Raw genomic sequence first — 16,909 nt, 5'->3', positions numbered from 1 at the left:
CCCTATTTCTCTTCTCTGCTCATCAGTTACCTTCTCTTTTAAATGGTAAAAAAACTAATGCTGTTGCAAGTACATTGAAAAAGTATTGTCATTCTTCGCCTTTGGATATTTACATGAGGCACGGAGTGGAGACCACACGCTGTGGCTGCGGCACCAGCGTTGCCCTGACAGAGCCGCGCCTGGGTCGAGCTGGCGCCCAGCGTCTCCTCCACCCCGAGCAGGAACGGCCCCAGTGTCTGAGGCACGCACTCACAGTGAGTTTAGTGTTGAACGGGTGCGATGGTGGTGGGAGGCAGTAAGCAGAGGTGTGAGGACAAGTTTCAGAATGAAGATTTGGTCCCTTAGTAAATGAAAACATGAGTTTTATTTTACATGGAAACACACACACACCCTCATAAACTTCTAAGGCTCCTGGGAAAACCCTTTGTAGCTTCCTTTGCCCTACAGTGAGGGAGGCTAATTGAGATTCTTCTAGGGAAATCCCTTTCTTTCCTTCTGTAGCCATGGAAAGATTCATTAAGCCTTCTATTCTCCACTCTTTCCCACCCCTGACTTTGCTTAGCCCAAGTGCTAAAGCCCAGGAGTGATGCCCAGGATTCCATTAAGCATGCTCCCTTCCCCCGAGCTTGGGTGGGAACAGAGCCTTGCCCCCAGGCTGACAGAGTCAGAGGGTCGCCATCCTGGCCTGAAGCTTGCCTTTGTACTACGTGAATAATACTTGAAATAATATCTGTAGAACTTTAGGGCTACTTTCACCTATGCTGACACATCGTTCATCCATGGAGGGGGGTGGATGGGAAAATTTCTCTAAAATGGTCTTCCCTATCTGCCAGTGACTACTTTTTGTCCTGATAAAACAATCTATTGGAAACCCTCACAATATCGTACTCATCTTCACTTTTAAGTATCTTTTTCAAGTGACCCCTTAAATAACAAGCCCTTTTCTCTCTCCCTACCTGTGGTTACTTTCCCACTGTGAACTGTGTTGGTGAGGAGCTCGGGCAGCTCCACCTTCTCTGGAAATGGGGCTGGGGGGGTCGTGAAGGAAAAGGGCAATGCAGGACCCAAGGCAAGTAGGGCTCCTGACTTTTCCCCCTTTCATTATGTGTGTCCACTGAGCTGTCCTGTTTCTGTTTGTGATGGGTTCTTCTGTGGCAAGCTGACCTTTTGGCTGAATAGGTCAAGCTCCCACTGAGCACTAATCCTCAGCCTTTCTGGCCTTTGTACCTCCCCAAAGGTGACAAGCGCTGGTTAGGAATATGACTGGGGGTGCGGGGTATATTTTCCAAAGGAGGGATTGTCTCTTACTGCAATGAATTAATTCCCAAAGTCTGCCTCACAAGGTTGTGCAGAAGAGCCTTCACAACCCTCTTCACTATGCATGAGAGTTCAGATCAGAGCGTTTTTGCCAAAGTTGTTAAAGGACAAAAGTAGTTTTTCATGTACATGTTTTAGATTGTGGTTTCCTTCTGTGGCTTCTACTTTTGTGCAGAGAAAGGCCACATATACAGTGCTAGTGATTCATCCTCTCATTTTAGTTTTCTGAGACAGTCAGCATTTTTTTAGTTGATGTTTAAGAACCTTTCTTGCTCTATATCTCTCCTATTTAAAATCTTTTAAAACTCTAGGTATTTTATTTTTAACTATTGCAAAACGAGATAATAGTGTTAGGATATTTGTTGAAAATTATGTACTGGGCCTAGGTTTATTTTAAATTGCTTAAAATTTTCTTTTGGACTATTTTTTAAGTTTTATAATAAAAACAGTAACTAGCAATTTTAAACATCAAATAGGTACTCAGTAAATGCTGACTTGAGTTTGAAGTCGGGTTACTACATTACCATGGGTTTTTTTGAACAGTCTGTGGAAACTGTTCAGCTTATAAAACTCTCACATCTCACTATCCGTGAATAGGGACATAATCTTCACAGAAAAGCAATTACATGTTCCATTTATTTAGCAATGCACCATGTATGTTCATTTTCTTTAATTTAGTTAGCGTTCTTTAAATTTCAAAAAGTATATTTTAATTGGACAAAGAAATAAATGAAATACATCATTGGATCAGATGAAACCGTGATCTATTCAGCTGCAATAAATGTGCATTTTGTCTGGGCTACCAAACGGTGTTAGAAACGGTCAACTTCCAAAATCCAAAGACCTGAGTGAGCTTCATAAGCAGTGTATTCCTTTTCTGAGGATGATGGACCTGTTGAGGAAAATGTCTCTTTAGTTCTGGTTTATCCATTAATGATACTGTATAAACTCAATATGATTAACCTGGAGAAACAAAATAACTATATTGCACTGTTCCTGAGTTATCAGATTATTGTGTCAAACTCAAAATGCCAAATGCAATAGGAGAAAGAGTAAAGGTAAAAAGTACATTTCTAAGGTCTAGTCACTTACCAGTAATGCCAGAGTCAGAGCTGGTCTTCCACTGGGGACATAAAAGGCTCGTGTTTAACATATTTATGTTGGTTGTAAAATTAGGAACTGTACAGCCCCACATCACCTGCATGAGTACAAAACATATAAATTATGAGAAATTCCAGTGCTATAAAAATGCCATTGACTAGAATAGCATGAAAGCACTTATGAGATACCTGTGCATTCAGCTAGCATGTACCGGGATGCACACTCAGATTTCTAGAGGATTCCAAGGACAAAGAGGAATAACTGTGCAGGTAGGACTCATGGTTGTGACACCTTTTGAAGACTTGGGGATCCCCAGGTTGACTAATACGTTTTCTTACATAAAATCCCTAAATATTTATGCAATTGCAGCATTTACTTAGAGGACAACCTGAGTCCTAAGTGGGGAAAAGGAAGGAAAAGAATGGCCATCAGTGGCTGGGCTTCGGTGGCCCCTGCAGCACCCCACTGAAGTCAACGGTGCTTCTAGAAGTCAGTCAAGCTGCCATCTGTCATTATTGGAACATGCCTCTTGGATCTTTGAGCAAACAAACACACTCTTTACATTGCATGTGATGTTCTAGGTTCTCCTGTAGGGGGGTGACTGTTCCTCTCCTGGCCTCCTTTTAATCCAGTTCTTTGTAGAGAAGTCCGTGTTCTCTAAAATTAGTCACTTTTCTTTTGTGAGGTGCAGTGGTTCATTTTGAACATGGTAATCGCAAGTCCTAAAATGCTCCAAATTGTGAACCATGTTAATATGGAGCTTTGTGGATTTCAATTACTGCCTGAAAAATGGAGTGAGACTTTTAAAGTTTTTCAACTCCCCCTTCTCCTTCTCACCAACCCCCCCCAACCAACAATCTTGAAAAAAAAAAAAGACTGCAGATTTTATTCATGTGGGATCATTCGCACCACGCTACCATAATGTGCAATTAACACTCTAGAAACTGAAAACAGTATTCAGCAAGACAGCTGCATTATCAAAAATGCCAAAGGAGTTTTGAAGGGAGTAATGTGCATGTTAGAATAGGAAATTAATCAGAAACACACACACAGAGTGGTACTTTCTTAAGTATATCTGAATATTAAAAATTTAAAAATCTTGTGTCTATACTTATAAAAGAGATTAATCTTAGGACAGAAAACTGATTTTTCTGTTTTAAGATGATTAGTTGTGTGTTTTCCTTCTGAAATGAATGAGGAAGTTGAAATAGAGATCTCTAAAATCCCTGCCAGCTGGAATATTCTTTGATAATAATCACTCTTCAATTATATTTTATAAATTTTGCCATTGAAACAAAATGCCCCTTTTATTTCCCCTTGCCAGTAATAATGATACTTAACACTCATGCAATTTTCAAAGTGCCTTTCAGACAGTGCAGACAGTAACTTGCAATTGCAGGGGCGAACTGCCTACTTTTGCACAGCACAATAACCACAAGTACATTCGTATTATAATCCCTACTAAGCTATGGATCCAACTGACTGACTTAGTAACTGAAACGAAGCAGAATTATCCCAGCAGCACGGTGCTGAAATTTTCTTGTCAACTGCTGGAAGTGTTTTTTAGAAGAAAGTGGAGGAGTTTTATTTTATCTCCCATTCATAGTGTCTAGGTTTGAGGGAGCAGAGGTTTGTAATAAAATTTTCAAGAAAAGAGGGAAGACATGGGGGATTTACTTGTTGGAAATATGGAAAAGATCTGAATTTTTTCATAAATTACTGTAAATCAAACAGAATTTTATGTTGGAAAACTTAGAAAGTGGGGAGATACCCAGAATAGCACTAAAATCAAATTGTGACCCCATACAAAAAATGTGTATAGAGAAGACCCTCAGTTGAGGACCCCACAAATAGCATACATTAAGCTCACTGTTGTTAAAGCCGGGGGCTCCTGCAGGGCTGGCGCCTGCAGCCCGCGGGTGGAGGGTGTGCCGGGAAGAGCAGGAGCATTCAGATAAGCAAAAGTCCCTGACCTGGTGAGGCGTGTGCTGAGCGAGAGTCTGCCTGGGCTTCTCGGCCTTCCTCTAGGAATAGTTACATGCGAACGCTCCATAAATACCCAAATCCAGCCATCCCGAGACACTGAACACTAGTGTAAACAGTCATTAATGAGAATCTCTTCTCCAGCATATTCTGCGTATTAAATTGTGATAAAGTTGTTGCATCAGAACACTAAAAAATTCTCATTTACTTTTTTCTAGCCTAGAGAATATGAAACATGTAGGTTTTATCTTGGGGGAAGCAGTATGTTTATACTTTAAAATATTTAAATTTTAAGAAAAATAGTATACTAATTTATTTTAAAGGAATGTGAACATTTATGTTTTTGCTCCAGTGTAGGAAAAACAATCCAAAATGATTTCTTTTTAAAGTCTGGGTGTGGTTTTTAATGTCTGTAGGAGTTGTTATCTAAGTTGAAACTACAGCCTCGGCTCTGCTCGCCCCATAACTCTGCACCGAATTAACACTGGGTTGTGTGTCTGAGATGTTGTTCTCATAGTAACTAGCTAGTGTTGCAATTAAAGAGAAATTAAGCTGAAGGTATGAATCAGAGCTCCAACTTAATTGTTTTCTTTTTTTTCTTCCTTTCTGTTTTTTGTTGTTTCTTTTCTCTTCTCTTCTTTCTCTTCTCTTCTTTTCTTTTCTTTTTTCTTTTCTTTTCTTTTCTTTTCTTTTTCTCTAAGTTATAGGTGCACAACGAAGGAGAAGCCCCAGTGCACTGGCCATTGAAGTATTTGAAGCACACTTGGGAAGTCACATTTTGCAGGTACCTTTAAAAGAAAAAGAAGCTTGATTATATTTTGCTGAGAAAAGTCTGTATGTTTAGCCTTTTATCCGTTATTTCTATTTCAGCTATGTATATGGCTATTGTTCTTTCATCTTGGAATTCTGAAATTCTTATGAATCCATTTTTTTTCTTTTTAGAAAGCCATCCCTTGAGAGAATATTAATGAGGAAGGGAGGGCAAGTATTATTTGTAATAATTGAGATGAATTGCACTATCCAGTCGATGCTCAATGTGTAGTAGCTGGCTGTTCCCAGAATGACAGTATGTGTGCCGCATTGTAAGTGGTGTGTGTGTGTCTTTGGAGCTATATATTGTTTTAGAAAGAGCACATTTTGTGTAAGTAACGTGACATTTTTTGTGTGTGTTGCCAAATTTCAGTCGGTCTTTGCTTGAGTCTGCATTCATAAGTGCTTCCAATCTTAATGTTTGTCTCTCCCCCAAATCACAAACTTTCTCAGGATGAAATTTTCAAGTATATTTTAAGTGAAAGGAGACAAATAATAATAATTTAATTTTGCCAGTGGATTTCACAACAGATAACTGGGAGGGTGACTGGGATGGACCTGCAGTTACTCGTCTGAGAGCAGTTTCAGGCCAAACTTAGCATCTCACTTACTCAAAATACTTTTCCCGAAGACTTTGCCATCAACTCAACACATCCATGAATGACTGTTTGACATTGTTTCTGCTTCCCAAGTAGATGTTGCCATAGCCAAAGCTTTCTTTAATTGTGTAAGATACATTTTGAACATGGACTTAAAGTAGCAGACATGTTTGGGATATTTAGGCAGCTTATTCAGAAAAAAATGTTTATGGTCTTTTTTTATTTTCAGTTAGGAAAAATAAAGGTAAACTCCAGATTCCTGTTCATTTGACATTAAAAAATGACTTCTAAGTCAAGGTTTAAAAAATGACTTCTAGATAGCCAAAAGTATTATTGAATTTAGTATATTATTCCTGGAAGTATGCACTGTAGAAAATCGTCATCATCAGATCCTTCGTGGTCAAATCCCAGTGGTTCTCCCATGAGATTCCTTGGCTTGTACCATCAGCATCACCTGAGACTCTTGTTCAAAGGGCATAGTCCTGCCTCTCTCTAAACCTACCAAGTCAGCATCTTCAGGGCAAAGTCAAGTAATTTGTCATTTTTAACAACTGTTTGAGAAAACTTGATGTTTTGTTAAGTGTGAGATGTCACAATTCACATTTGCAAATTTAAGGCCCTAAAAAGACTTACCTTGTCTATTTGTGTTTATGCTGATGTTTCTCATTTCTCCACTAATGTGTTAAGATCCCACGTAATGGATGTTCCTTGGAGATGCTATTCAATCATGCATACAAAGTTTTGAATAACCTTTGCAGTAGATTGGTTTCGGCGATAAAGAAAGGATTTTGCTTTTTAGGTCTTCAAATTTTTATTTCCCTCTTTCCTGTATGCACTTTGTTCAGAATCTCCTTCATAAGTATTGTATGAGCCATGCCGTGTGATATCTATAGCTACACCTATCTCATCTATCTCTGTTTCTATAAATCTAGTTAGATCCCCGTGTGATTCAGGATGACTCATTTATATTCTGAACCAATCAGTGCATTGACTTAGTCAATGAAAGAAATGGCCCCAGATTATTTTCCTCTGAGTTCTTTCTAGAAATCTGGAGTCCAAAGTCCTCAAGGGAGGGTGGCTTAGGAGCTGCAAGAATTTAAAACTAATTTAAAACAAAACTTATGAGTTGAACTGAACATAGGCTTAAGGTAAGCGTGTACTATACAATGGTTGTCCAAATGTCAGTTCAACACTGGGCTTCACGGAAAGAGCAGAGCATCCAGAATGAGGCTGCTGAGCTGGTCCGCCCTTTCGGGTGGTCACACACCTGACTTTGACAACCCATTTTGAGAGAAACATAGACAACTGATATTACTTGGAGTGAAATGACCAGACTGCTGCATGAACTAGAAATCATGTTACATGAGGAGTGACAAAGGGCTTGGTGAAGTTTAGTTTGGAAAACTCTTGTCTTAAAAGGGACACTAATGTCCTCCCTTTATATTTGAAGGCCTCATGTGAAAAGAGAAATAGATACGTATATTCTTTGTGGCTTCAGAATGTGGAAAATTGAAAAGAAAAAAAAAAGCTTCCAAATAGCACTGTCCATATTTAGAATGTGTTCAAAACCTTTGAATTTAAGGCTTGATAGGGACGCCTTCACAAAAGTGAGGCATTCATACATGGTTGTACTAGATAATCTTGGAATAATCATGGAAACTAGATCTTCTTATCATTTGATTGTGGCACCACTGGCTAGGGAGTGGAAGAGCTTCATGTACTCCTGAAATATGGGCATGCTGGGCAGGAAGGGGTGGGGAAGTAGTAGTTACACGAAGGCTCTCTGTCAGCTCTCTAGTAGGTTATCTTTCCTCCCAGCATAGGGCCCGTTGAGCCCATAGACCCATGGCTGCACCTGATCTGCAATATCTCAATGGTCCGCAAGGATGATAGGATTTTCATATTTCCCTTCAGGAGGGTCCGTGGTTGAATCTGGTTGAATCAAGGGGATTGGGATGAATTCTTTCCTTCCTCTCTGCTATCCTTCCTTCACTTGCAACAATCATAAAAACCTATGTGGTCAACATGGTTTCTAACCTCACAGTTTATTATAGTTATCAAAAAAAAAATCAAGTACTGGGTAAGAGCACAGAATTCACTGTAATAGGCACATGGTCTCCGTCCTTAACTAGCTTGCAATCATTTGGGTAGAGAGGAGCCAGTAGGCCTCATCAAGTGAGATGCATCCCACTGGTCAAGCACAATTCTGTGGGACCACAAAGCATCAAAGAAGACTTCTCAAAGTTGTTGATACATGAAAAGAAGTTTATTAGGCAAAGCAAGTTGGAGAATATGTATATGTTTTTATCCTCACCCAGAACATGCGTGTGGCTTTTAGAGAGAGGGGAAGGAGGTAGACTGGGAGACAAACACCAGCGCGAGGGAGAGACTTTGATTAGTTGCCTCTCATATGTGCCCTGACCCAGGTACGTGTCCTGACTGGGAATCGAACCCACAACATTTTGGTTTACAGGAAAACACTCCAACCAACTGAGCCACACCCACCAGAGTGAAAATCAAACAATATTCTAATCGAAGTGTTAAAGAAAAGGCATGGGGCTAGTTATAATAGATCTTGTTTGGGGACTGTTACGATGTTCAGTTTGATGGCTGCTCCCCATGCACAGGAGAGCACATAAGACATAAGGATGGAGAAGCTACATGAACCATATTGTGACAGCCCCAGCGAACCAAGCCAGGATGCTGCAACCAGTGAGGAGCCCATGAAGAAGGCTTTTGTACAAGAAATAAGCATTTGACTTGTTTCCAGAGTTATTACCCAAATACAGTATCTAGAAAGTCTGTGAGTTGCTGGAGGCTAACATACAGAGCATTTAGGAAATTATCATAATAGTCCCAGAGTCCAAATGAGTATCTTCTCCATCATAGAGTCTCTATGGATGGAGAGACAGGTGTGGAATTGAGACTGAATTATTAGAAGTGAAAGTCTAGGGGTGACAGGAGCTAATAATGACCACAGGCTTTCTGGATTAGTCTATGCCTGAGAGACAGGGAAATGCGATATTCTCTTAAGTAGCAAGGTTGATAAGGGGTAAGCAACTGGAAACCTGGGCCTGATTCTCTAGAACAAGATCAAGTCACTAGCATATAGATGAATGAGAGTTCCCATCCAGCAATGCGTTGCGACCCATGGAAATGAGGCGGAGCAATGAGAGAAGAGGGTTGAGGAGAGGCGACCCCTGTATATATCATCACTTAAGATGCAAGTAAAAGATGAGGAAACAGTAGAGAGAAAGGTAAGAGGAGAACTCAGGATTTGACTTTGCTTAAGGGAGGAGCATTAATAATATCGGGGTGGCTAAGAGTAAATCCTTCAGTAGGATAAGTACTAAAGAGATGCCGTAGGTTTTGTCCATTGGCACAGTCGTAGTGAGGTTTTGGGTGCAGAAGACAAACGTAAGGAGTGATTAAGGTGAAAGTGTCTGGATACTTGTGGTAAAGGAAGGGTGGGAGATAAGAACTGGGTGTGATGGGAAATTTTTGGTTTTCATGTTGTTAGAGTGTATGTCTGAGGTTCATGGGCCCGAACATTGCTAATTAGATGCTCTTTAGGAGTCAGCTTTTTAAATATCATTATCTTGTGGTCATGCCCATATTAAGAAAGGATAAGCTTTCATTATTATTAATAGTTAGTATACACCATTCCATTCCACAGACATATCATAATTTATTAAACCACTTTCCTCCCATTAAATATTTTCTTTATATGTATAAATTTTCATTTCTTTCTTTGTGTATGTGTGTTCAAATTCTTTTTAATTTAAATTTATTCAGGTGGTATTGGTTAATAAAATCATATAGGTTTCAACTGTAAATTTGCATTTCTAATGCAAATACCTAGTGGGGGTATGCATGTGTGTCTGTGTTTGTGGGTGCGTGTGTTTCAACTAGAAAGAGCCTAATGTGGGTTTAGTTTAAATTTATTGAATTTTTAGTCTGTATGATGTTCCGTGTATTAAGTTCTCTTCTTATATTATTAAATACTCACAATAAGTACCTGTTAGTTAGGTGTTATGATTGTGCACATCTTAAAACTGAGTAAACTGAGACTTAGAAAATTTCAATAACCAACTCAAGCTCCCATGGCTAGTTAAGTGAGAATTTGAATGTGGGATACTTACCATTGGATTATAATACTTCCCACAAAAGATGGGGACATTTGTAAAGACAATGATAATAAAAAGAAGAGAATTTATATTTGGAGTGAACAGGATAGGGAATTGATGGAGTCTGGAAGGTAAAGTAGGGGTCAGTTCTGAATACCAGGGTGGGGCTCAGGAAATGCCTATGACTTCCTGTACCAGGTGCCAAGCATTCCTGCCACCTGTGTCCCCTGTAATGTTTCATGGAAGAGCATGTTAAGGACCCCTTGGTGTAGAGAGTTGGGGGTGGGGCTTGAAGAGGGACTCCTTAATTTTTGGTACTCATTCTGGGTCTGCATTGTTTCTGCAGTGTACATCTTATAGCTATATATTCTCTTGGGGAAATTTAGAAAGTTTACAATATCCTTTAAAATTGGCCTTTTTCCTACTGAGAGGGGGAAAATAAACGTAATGGTGATTCTATTAATATAAAATCAACTATTGCAAAGTTATCTTCCAATTTAATGATCCAATACCAGTGTACAAAGGCAAGGCCACTCCCCAGGCTGTGTACCATGCAGTGCAAGGGCCACCGTGCTCATCGTGCACATGGGAACTTTACTGCTGACTGTGCCCCTTCTTGTAGCCCCGGTGAACCAGGAGCTGTTTCGTACATGAACTTCACAACAGGGGCAGCTTCTGCAGAGAGTTTAGGCTTCAACTTATGTCAGCCTTGAACTCGTGAGACTGTGAAGTATATGCATTGGGTGTGAGTCAAGGTATTTTAGTTTATTTTATTTTATTTATTTTTTATTGTTTTTCAAGGACAATTGTCTCCATTTTCACCCCACCACACCCCCTCACCTCACCCAGCCCCACCTCCCACCCTTGACCCTACCCACTTTGGCTTTGTCCATGTGTCCTTTATACATGTTCCTTGATGTCCCTTCCCCCATTATCACATATTATCCTTCTCCCCCCCTCTGGTTACTGTCAGTTTGTTCTTCATTTCAATGTCACTGGTTGTATTTTGCTTGCTTGTTTATTCCTTTGACTTTATTAATCGGATGAGGAGCAGGGGGTAAGGGGTCAAGATGAGCAGTTGTTCTTTTTGTGAAAAGCTAAGAAAAAATTCAAGAACTTTGGGTCATTGTGTCTGATCTTTCCTGAATACAGTACATGTGACTAAACAGTAATTTGGTTCCTGCTTTGAAAGTTCTCTTAAGGAATTACTGTTCCTGCTTCATGATATCCTTGATATGAAAAAGAGGGTATTCATTTTGACTCTCCCAATTTGGAGACCAGATAGAACATTCATATTTTACTTTCTCAAAGTAAATGAAACACAAAATGTTAACAAATATCTTTGTAACTCATAAAATTAACTAGTGGAATGACTTTGCCTAAGGTGCAGATTTATGAATGGAGTGCTTTAATTATTTGCTTGCCCTTAGCAGAAGGGTTTAAGTTTTTTTTCATTCTGTAAATAATACTTATGAGAATAATTGTTATATAAAATGTCAGTGTTGTTTTTGCATGCTCCATAGTGATGCTGCTTTACTCACCCCACACGCATTGAAACAAAGCAATCAAATCAAGCCTTATATGTGGAGATTTTCAAAGTTAACGTTCGTGTTCTTGTGAGCACATGGTGGTGAACTTCTGGTAGATATTGTACGTGTTACATTACTGGCATGGTGTGGTACCTATCATTACTGGTAGCTGTTCACAGTGATAAAGTGATCAAAGGAGGATTTTTATCCACAACTAGGTGTGGATATTAAAATAAATAAAATTTTGTGAGTTAGATAATATACACATAATAAGTGCCCCCATGTTTATAAATAAACAATATGAGTATAATTATTTAACCTAAATCTTGGGAGAATAAAAATAATATTCTATAAGAAATGCCCTTATAACAGATGTGGGTGGTATTAATGTTTTAGTTTTGAGCTTGCCTGTCTTGTGTGAACCCTCTCATATCTACATAACTGAGCCTGCGTTATTTCTGGGTGTTGAGGAATTTTTTATATTGCTTTTAGAACATTCAAGCCCCAAACAGAGAGAGACTACTGAGGGCAGACCCTGTAAGGAAGACCAAGAGAAAACTGCCAAGAACATCCCAAGATTATAATACCTTTGGTTCTCTGACTGCCGGGGATTAGGAAAGGCTAGGCAGAATGGTTGCGTGACAGCCTGTCTTCCCCAGCACAGCTCGGGAACTAGTTGTTTTGCAAGGATCATTTACTAGTAGAACAACTCTCTTGCAGGAGACATAGATATGGCCATCACCTTAGCAGAACAGTTTAAATAATGTATGTTTTGGTTTTGGTTTTTTGTTTGTTTGTTTTTAATGGTGGAGAAGAAGGGAACGCATGTAGCTCTTTTTTTCTATTTGGTACACAGAATTATAAGATATTTGTGTGGATCGAATGAAAGACAACATAGATCTCAATAAAATGTCCAATTTTGATCATGTGGCCTTTTGTTCCCTTAATGCCTTCAACAAATAAAAGAATAACTTAGCCCTGGCCTGTGTGGCTCAGTAGGTTGGAGTGTTGTCCAGTAACTGAAAGCTTGTGGGTTAGACTCCCTGGTACGGGAGTGTATGATCCCCAGTCCAGGCTTATAGGGCAGGCAACCAACTGATGCTTCTTTTTCTCCCTTCCTCTCTAAGAGCAATGAAAATAATGTCCTTAGGTGAGGAAAATAAATAAACAAACAAACAGACAAATAAATATCTAGCTAGCTTAGGTTTAAAAGGTTTTAGGAAAAAGGTTAGATCAAGATTTACATTTAAATTTCTGTGTTTTTGTTTTTAACTGCATTTTGCAGTTTACTGAAGGGTGTTACCCTGGAATCATGACAAGTTGGTTTACATCCTAGTTCAGTCCTGAAGCACTATTGATAGATAAAAGAAACCATGTAAATTCTCTACTGGAAATATTTAAATGTTTGTGGTTGATGGAAGAAAATAAAAAGTATGTTGTTATTGTTCAAGTATTTACAGCCACAGTATTGCTGAGACTCAGTCAATTCCAGAAGACTAAGGAGATTCTACACAGAAAGGAGATTGGATGTGTAGGAAAGGAGGGACTTACAACTGTGTTGGGGTGCGGGATAGAGAATGCCAAATCTATTATCAGCATCATCTTTAATCTCATTCAGTGAGAGAAAATAAAAAGTGAACTAGTACAATTCAAACATCTGGAAAAAGAAAGCTGAACAATACCTAAAACAGCTCAAAAGCTAATACAGAAATGCAATTTGTTATTTAAAGAGGCTGCCTAGCCAAGTCAATATTCATTTTGCGTTTGATCATCGTGTTACCAAAAAGACTGTGCGAGAGATAATATTTTCTCTTTTATTGATGAATTGGAATTCCACCCTTATTTACTGTTTTATTGGAATTTACAAATATAAAAGAAACTGCCATCTCTGGGAAAGTTGCTTGTTCTTAGTCTTGATGGCCCTTGTTGGCAGAGTGGTGTCTTGCTGGACATTCGTGCTAAAATAAAGTAACTCCATATAAGAGAGGCATTTTTAGCTGTGAAAGAAAGGTGAGTGAAAAGTAAGTGAGAGGTGAGTGACCCTATAGTCTCCCTCTGATCAAGAATGGTAAGAAAATGTAAAACTAAATATAGAAAAAGAGAAAGTTAGTGAATATATTTGCATATGCAAATTAGCTTAATTGATACTGCTTGCCTCTACAGGGATTTTTCATTACAAACTGGAGTGCTACATTGTTCAGCTCATATTGAGTAATTTAGTAACTAATGAGACCAGTTTGCACTAATTTGCATATGATAAATGAGCTTAATTGCAGTAAATAACTTGGAGGCATAATTACTTAATTTTCCTGTGTTGCACGGCTTTTAAGTTCACGTATGAACAACTCAAGATAATTTTGCATATTTAAATTAGTTGCTTTTAAATTTTCTGGAACAAAAAAAGGAACACACCTTATCAATTGAGCTGTAAGACAATCAGAAGTAAGTCTTACAGTATTTTTATTTAAAAAGAAAGGAAAGAAAAGGAAAGCAGAAATTTCTTGAGTCTGTTCTCATCGCTGACATTCTTACTTCAAATAGGATATCAGCATTAATAGTTAGGAAAATGTTTTTTAATGTTGAAAGTGAACATACAACTTCCATCAGTAACTGGCCTGGGTGTAAACTGGAATATGTACTGAATGAATCACAACTTTTGAATGGGGATTATGAAAGAGATGCGATGTGTCCCTTACGCGGCAACTTGGCGCAGGAACACTGGAGGAGCCCACTGGGCCTCCCAGCTGCAGTGCTCCTGCTAGGGAAGCCGCTGGGCCTTGATGAAGCAGCACCACTCTGGCACTAGCATGCGTCCTCTGTCTAGACTGGCAGGTTCCTTCGTACCTAGGAATTTGGTTTCACTGGAGAGTCTCAGTGTAGTGTGCAAGAATTGTATCACTGGCCTTCACTTCCCTCAAGAATGTATGTTTCATTAAAACCTCCATTCTCAGAACTGAAACCTGACATGCACAGAGGTTGATGGTGGTACTGTATTGCCTTAGTTTGAGGGGAAAAGTATAATTATTTAAAATTAACTTAAGTCATAAAAATCATATTTATGATTATGAGAAAATAGTGGTTATGAAAGTTTAAAATCTGTCATTTAAAAACTCTTTGCTATTTTAACTCATTATATATGAAAAACAGAAGGGACATTAGGGTTATTCCTTTGCCACAATCTAGAAAAATAACTGCTGAAACTTTTCCCTGAAAAGCTCAAGTCCCATTCCTTCAGTATAAACTTATTACATCCTTCATGGGCCAGAATAGGTGCTAATGAAGTATATTCCAAGTACAAAATTTGAGTCCTTCATATAATAAATAGGTGCTCAAAACATACCTGGTGAATAAGTGAATGAGCAAGTAAACCCCTACCAAACAAAGTCACGTTTAACTCCACAACTAGGGCGCAGCCTCAGCTCCGTGTTCCCAGCCCTGTTTTTATTCCTGTTCTCCAGCTGTGGGGCAGAGCAGGGCGGAGGCTTTCGGATTTGGGCATTCAGCCAACTTGAGTTCACATCCCAATTTGTTTACATATTAACTGTGCAGACCTAGAATGGTTTCTTACTCTCCATAAGCCTCATTTTCTTCATCTCTAAAATGCAGAAAACAGTAGAAGTTTTTCTGATAGGCATGGTATGAGGCTTCAGCAAGATAGTGTATTAAAAGTGCTTGGTACAGAACCTGGCATGTAGAATGTGTTTAATACATGTCTGCTAGTATTTCTATCTGTATATTGGATAGTGCAGAATACTGCCGATGTTTTGAAGAAAAATGTTAATGCTTATCAGGAGGATTACCAATACAGGGATACAGGAACATAATCAATAAGGTCCTCTCAGATTAAAAACAAGATAAGAAATTTTCATTGAATACAAAATAACTTATCTGTTTGCATAAGTGGTATTTATATTTGGTACTATATTCTAGTGCACAGTAAAAAATATAAAATTTGGTAGTAGGAATATATGTTTACCTTGAGAATGAATATCCTTTCTCAAAACAACCAAAGGCAATGTCAGAATAATCTCATTAGCAACCTAAAAACAACTAGAAAAAGTAGAGTTTGTAGAGACTCTAGAATCAACCTTTTCTTTATGCCAAAATGTTGCTATGACATTACTCTTCCGAACATACTGTAGGGTCCCCTCGATTTGCTTAGAAAAATGGGACAAAACAACCAACTGAAAATCCAGAAGAGCTGGAAGGTGGCAGTTGTGGTTTTATCCGTTGCTATAAACTATGTTGAGGACACATTGAAGTGCACGTACGACTCTCCTCGTGCAAGGTGCACAAATCTGCCACCTATCACACCAGAAAGGGCACCTTTGCACAGCAGGAGCAGGAGGAAGAACTTTCCAGAGGGATTTTCATGGTGGTGTGCGTATCTATGTGGCAGGTACAGATCTTTGGGTTTTCAGGTACCTTGCTAACTTTGGTGGGCAGAGTAAACATACGTCCTTGTTCACAGAGAAGGAGTGTGAGAGGTGGGGAGTGGGGGTGACGGGCTTGAGGGATCTGTTCCTGTGGAGGAAACCTGTGGGTTTGGGCTGCATGACTGGAAATACTGCTAATAGTAAGTGGGGACTTCTAGTCACAAAATTATCTCCTTTCGTGAGGATTAGGAAAATGAGACAACAAATCTTAAAATACTAAGCTTCAGTTCAGTAAATACTTCCTGAGTGTCTGATTTGTATCAGGGATTGGAGAAGGGACTGAGACACAGAGAGGAGTTGCCGTGTGGCCTCTGGGCGTTCCCACTCTGAGTGGAGAAGACCAATAGCAAGACAGACCAGCACGGTTCAGCGTGACTTAAGACCAGTGGACTTTCGAAGCAGTTACACCTGGATTTGAATTGCTGGTCATAGTCATGTAGACTTGGGCAATTTATTTCAACTCTAAGCCTCGGCTTCCTAAACTCCACATGGAGGAGGGAGCAGTTCTTACCAATGGAGCGCTGTGAAAGTTAGAGGAGATGCCACTCCCAGTGCCTGGCACATAGTGAGGGTTCCACAGAAGTTGGCTGCGATAGGCTGGCTGCCCCTCACAAACATCGTGAGGGAATCGGTCACCCAGCTTGGGGCTAGTCGACTGGTACTTCCTGTGGCTACAAATTTAAAATTACGCAGTTCACCCCCTTCACCCACCACACACTCCCTTTTATGTCTCCTGTGCATGTGGGTCTCTGGGGACGTACGTGAGGGGCCTCACCTTACTAGGAAATGTGCATCCTCTTAGTGTGGACACATATAACAGAGATAGGGGAAGGGAAAAGAGCAACAATATCGTTGTGGTTTTGCAGCTTTTGTTCGGGGCCTGCTGATAGGAAGACTGTTTGTAAGGTGTGGGAACAGATCTTTAATTCCTCCTCAGGAACTAAGGGTGGCTGAGTTGTTTGGAGATTAAGGTGGAACTGAAAGATAATTATGCTTTCAATTTTAGA

General features: G+C 39.4%; 1 protein-coding gene across 3 annotated transcripts in view; it reads left to right on the top strand.

Moving 5' to 3' along the window:
* The window catches only part of NPAS3 (neuronal PAS domain protein 3), an 850,571-nt gene that overhangs the window by 416,266 nt on the left and 417,396 nt on the right, over window positions 1-16,909 (top strand). For 2 of the 3 annotated variants that reach the window (XM_053928868.2, XM_053928866.2), the window contains exon 3: window positions 5,103-5,185. In XM_053928868.2, coding sequence (XP_053784843.1) covers window positions 5,103-5,185 — 83 coding nt within the window. The remainder of the gene's footprint in view (window positions 1-5,102; window positions 5,186-16,909) is intronic. The other variant, XM_053928867.2, reaches the window with a different exon arrangement.

The sequence above is a fragment of the Desmodus rotundus genome, chromosome 7 (assembly GCF_022682495.2).
Source record: "Desmodus rotundus isolate HL8 chromosome 7, HLdesRot8A.1, whole genome shotgun sequence".
NCBI classification, from domain to species: domain Eukaryota; kingdom Metazoa; phylum Chordata; class Mammalia; order Chiroptera; family Phyllostomidae; genus Desmodus; species Desmodus rotundus.
This window is presented reverse-complemented; position numbering and strand designations above follow the sequence as displayed.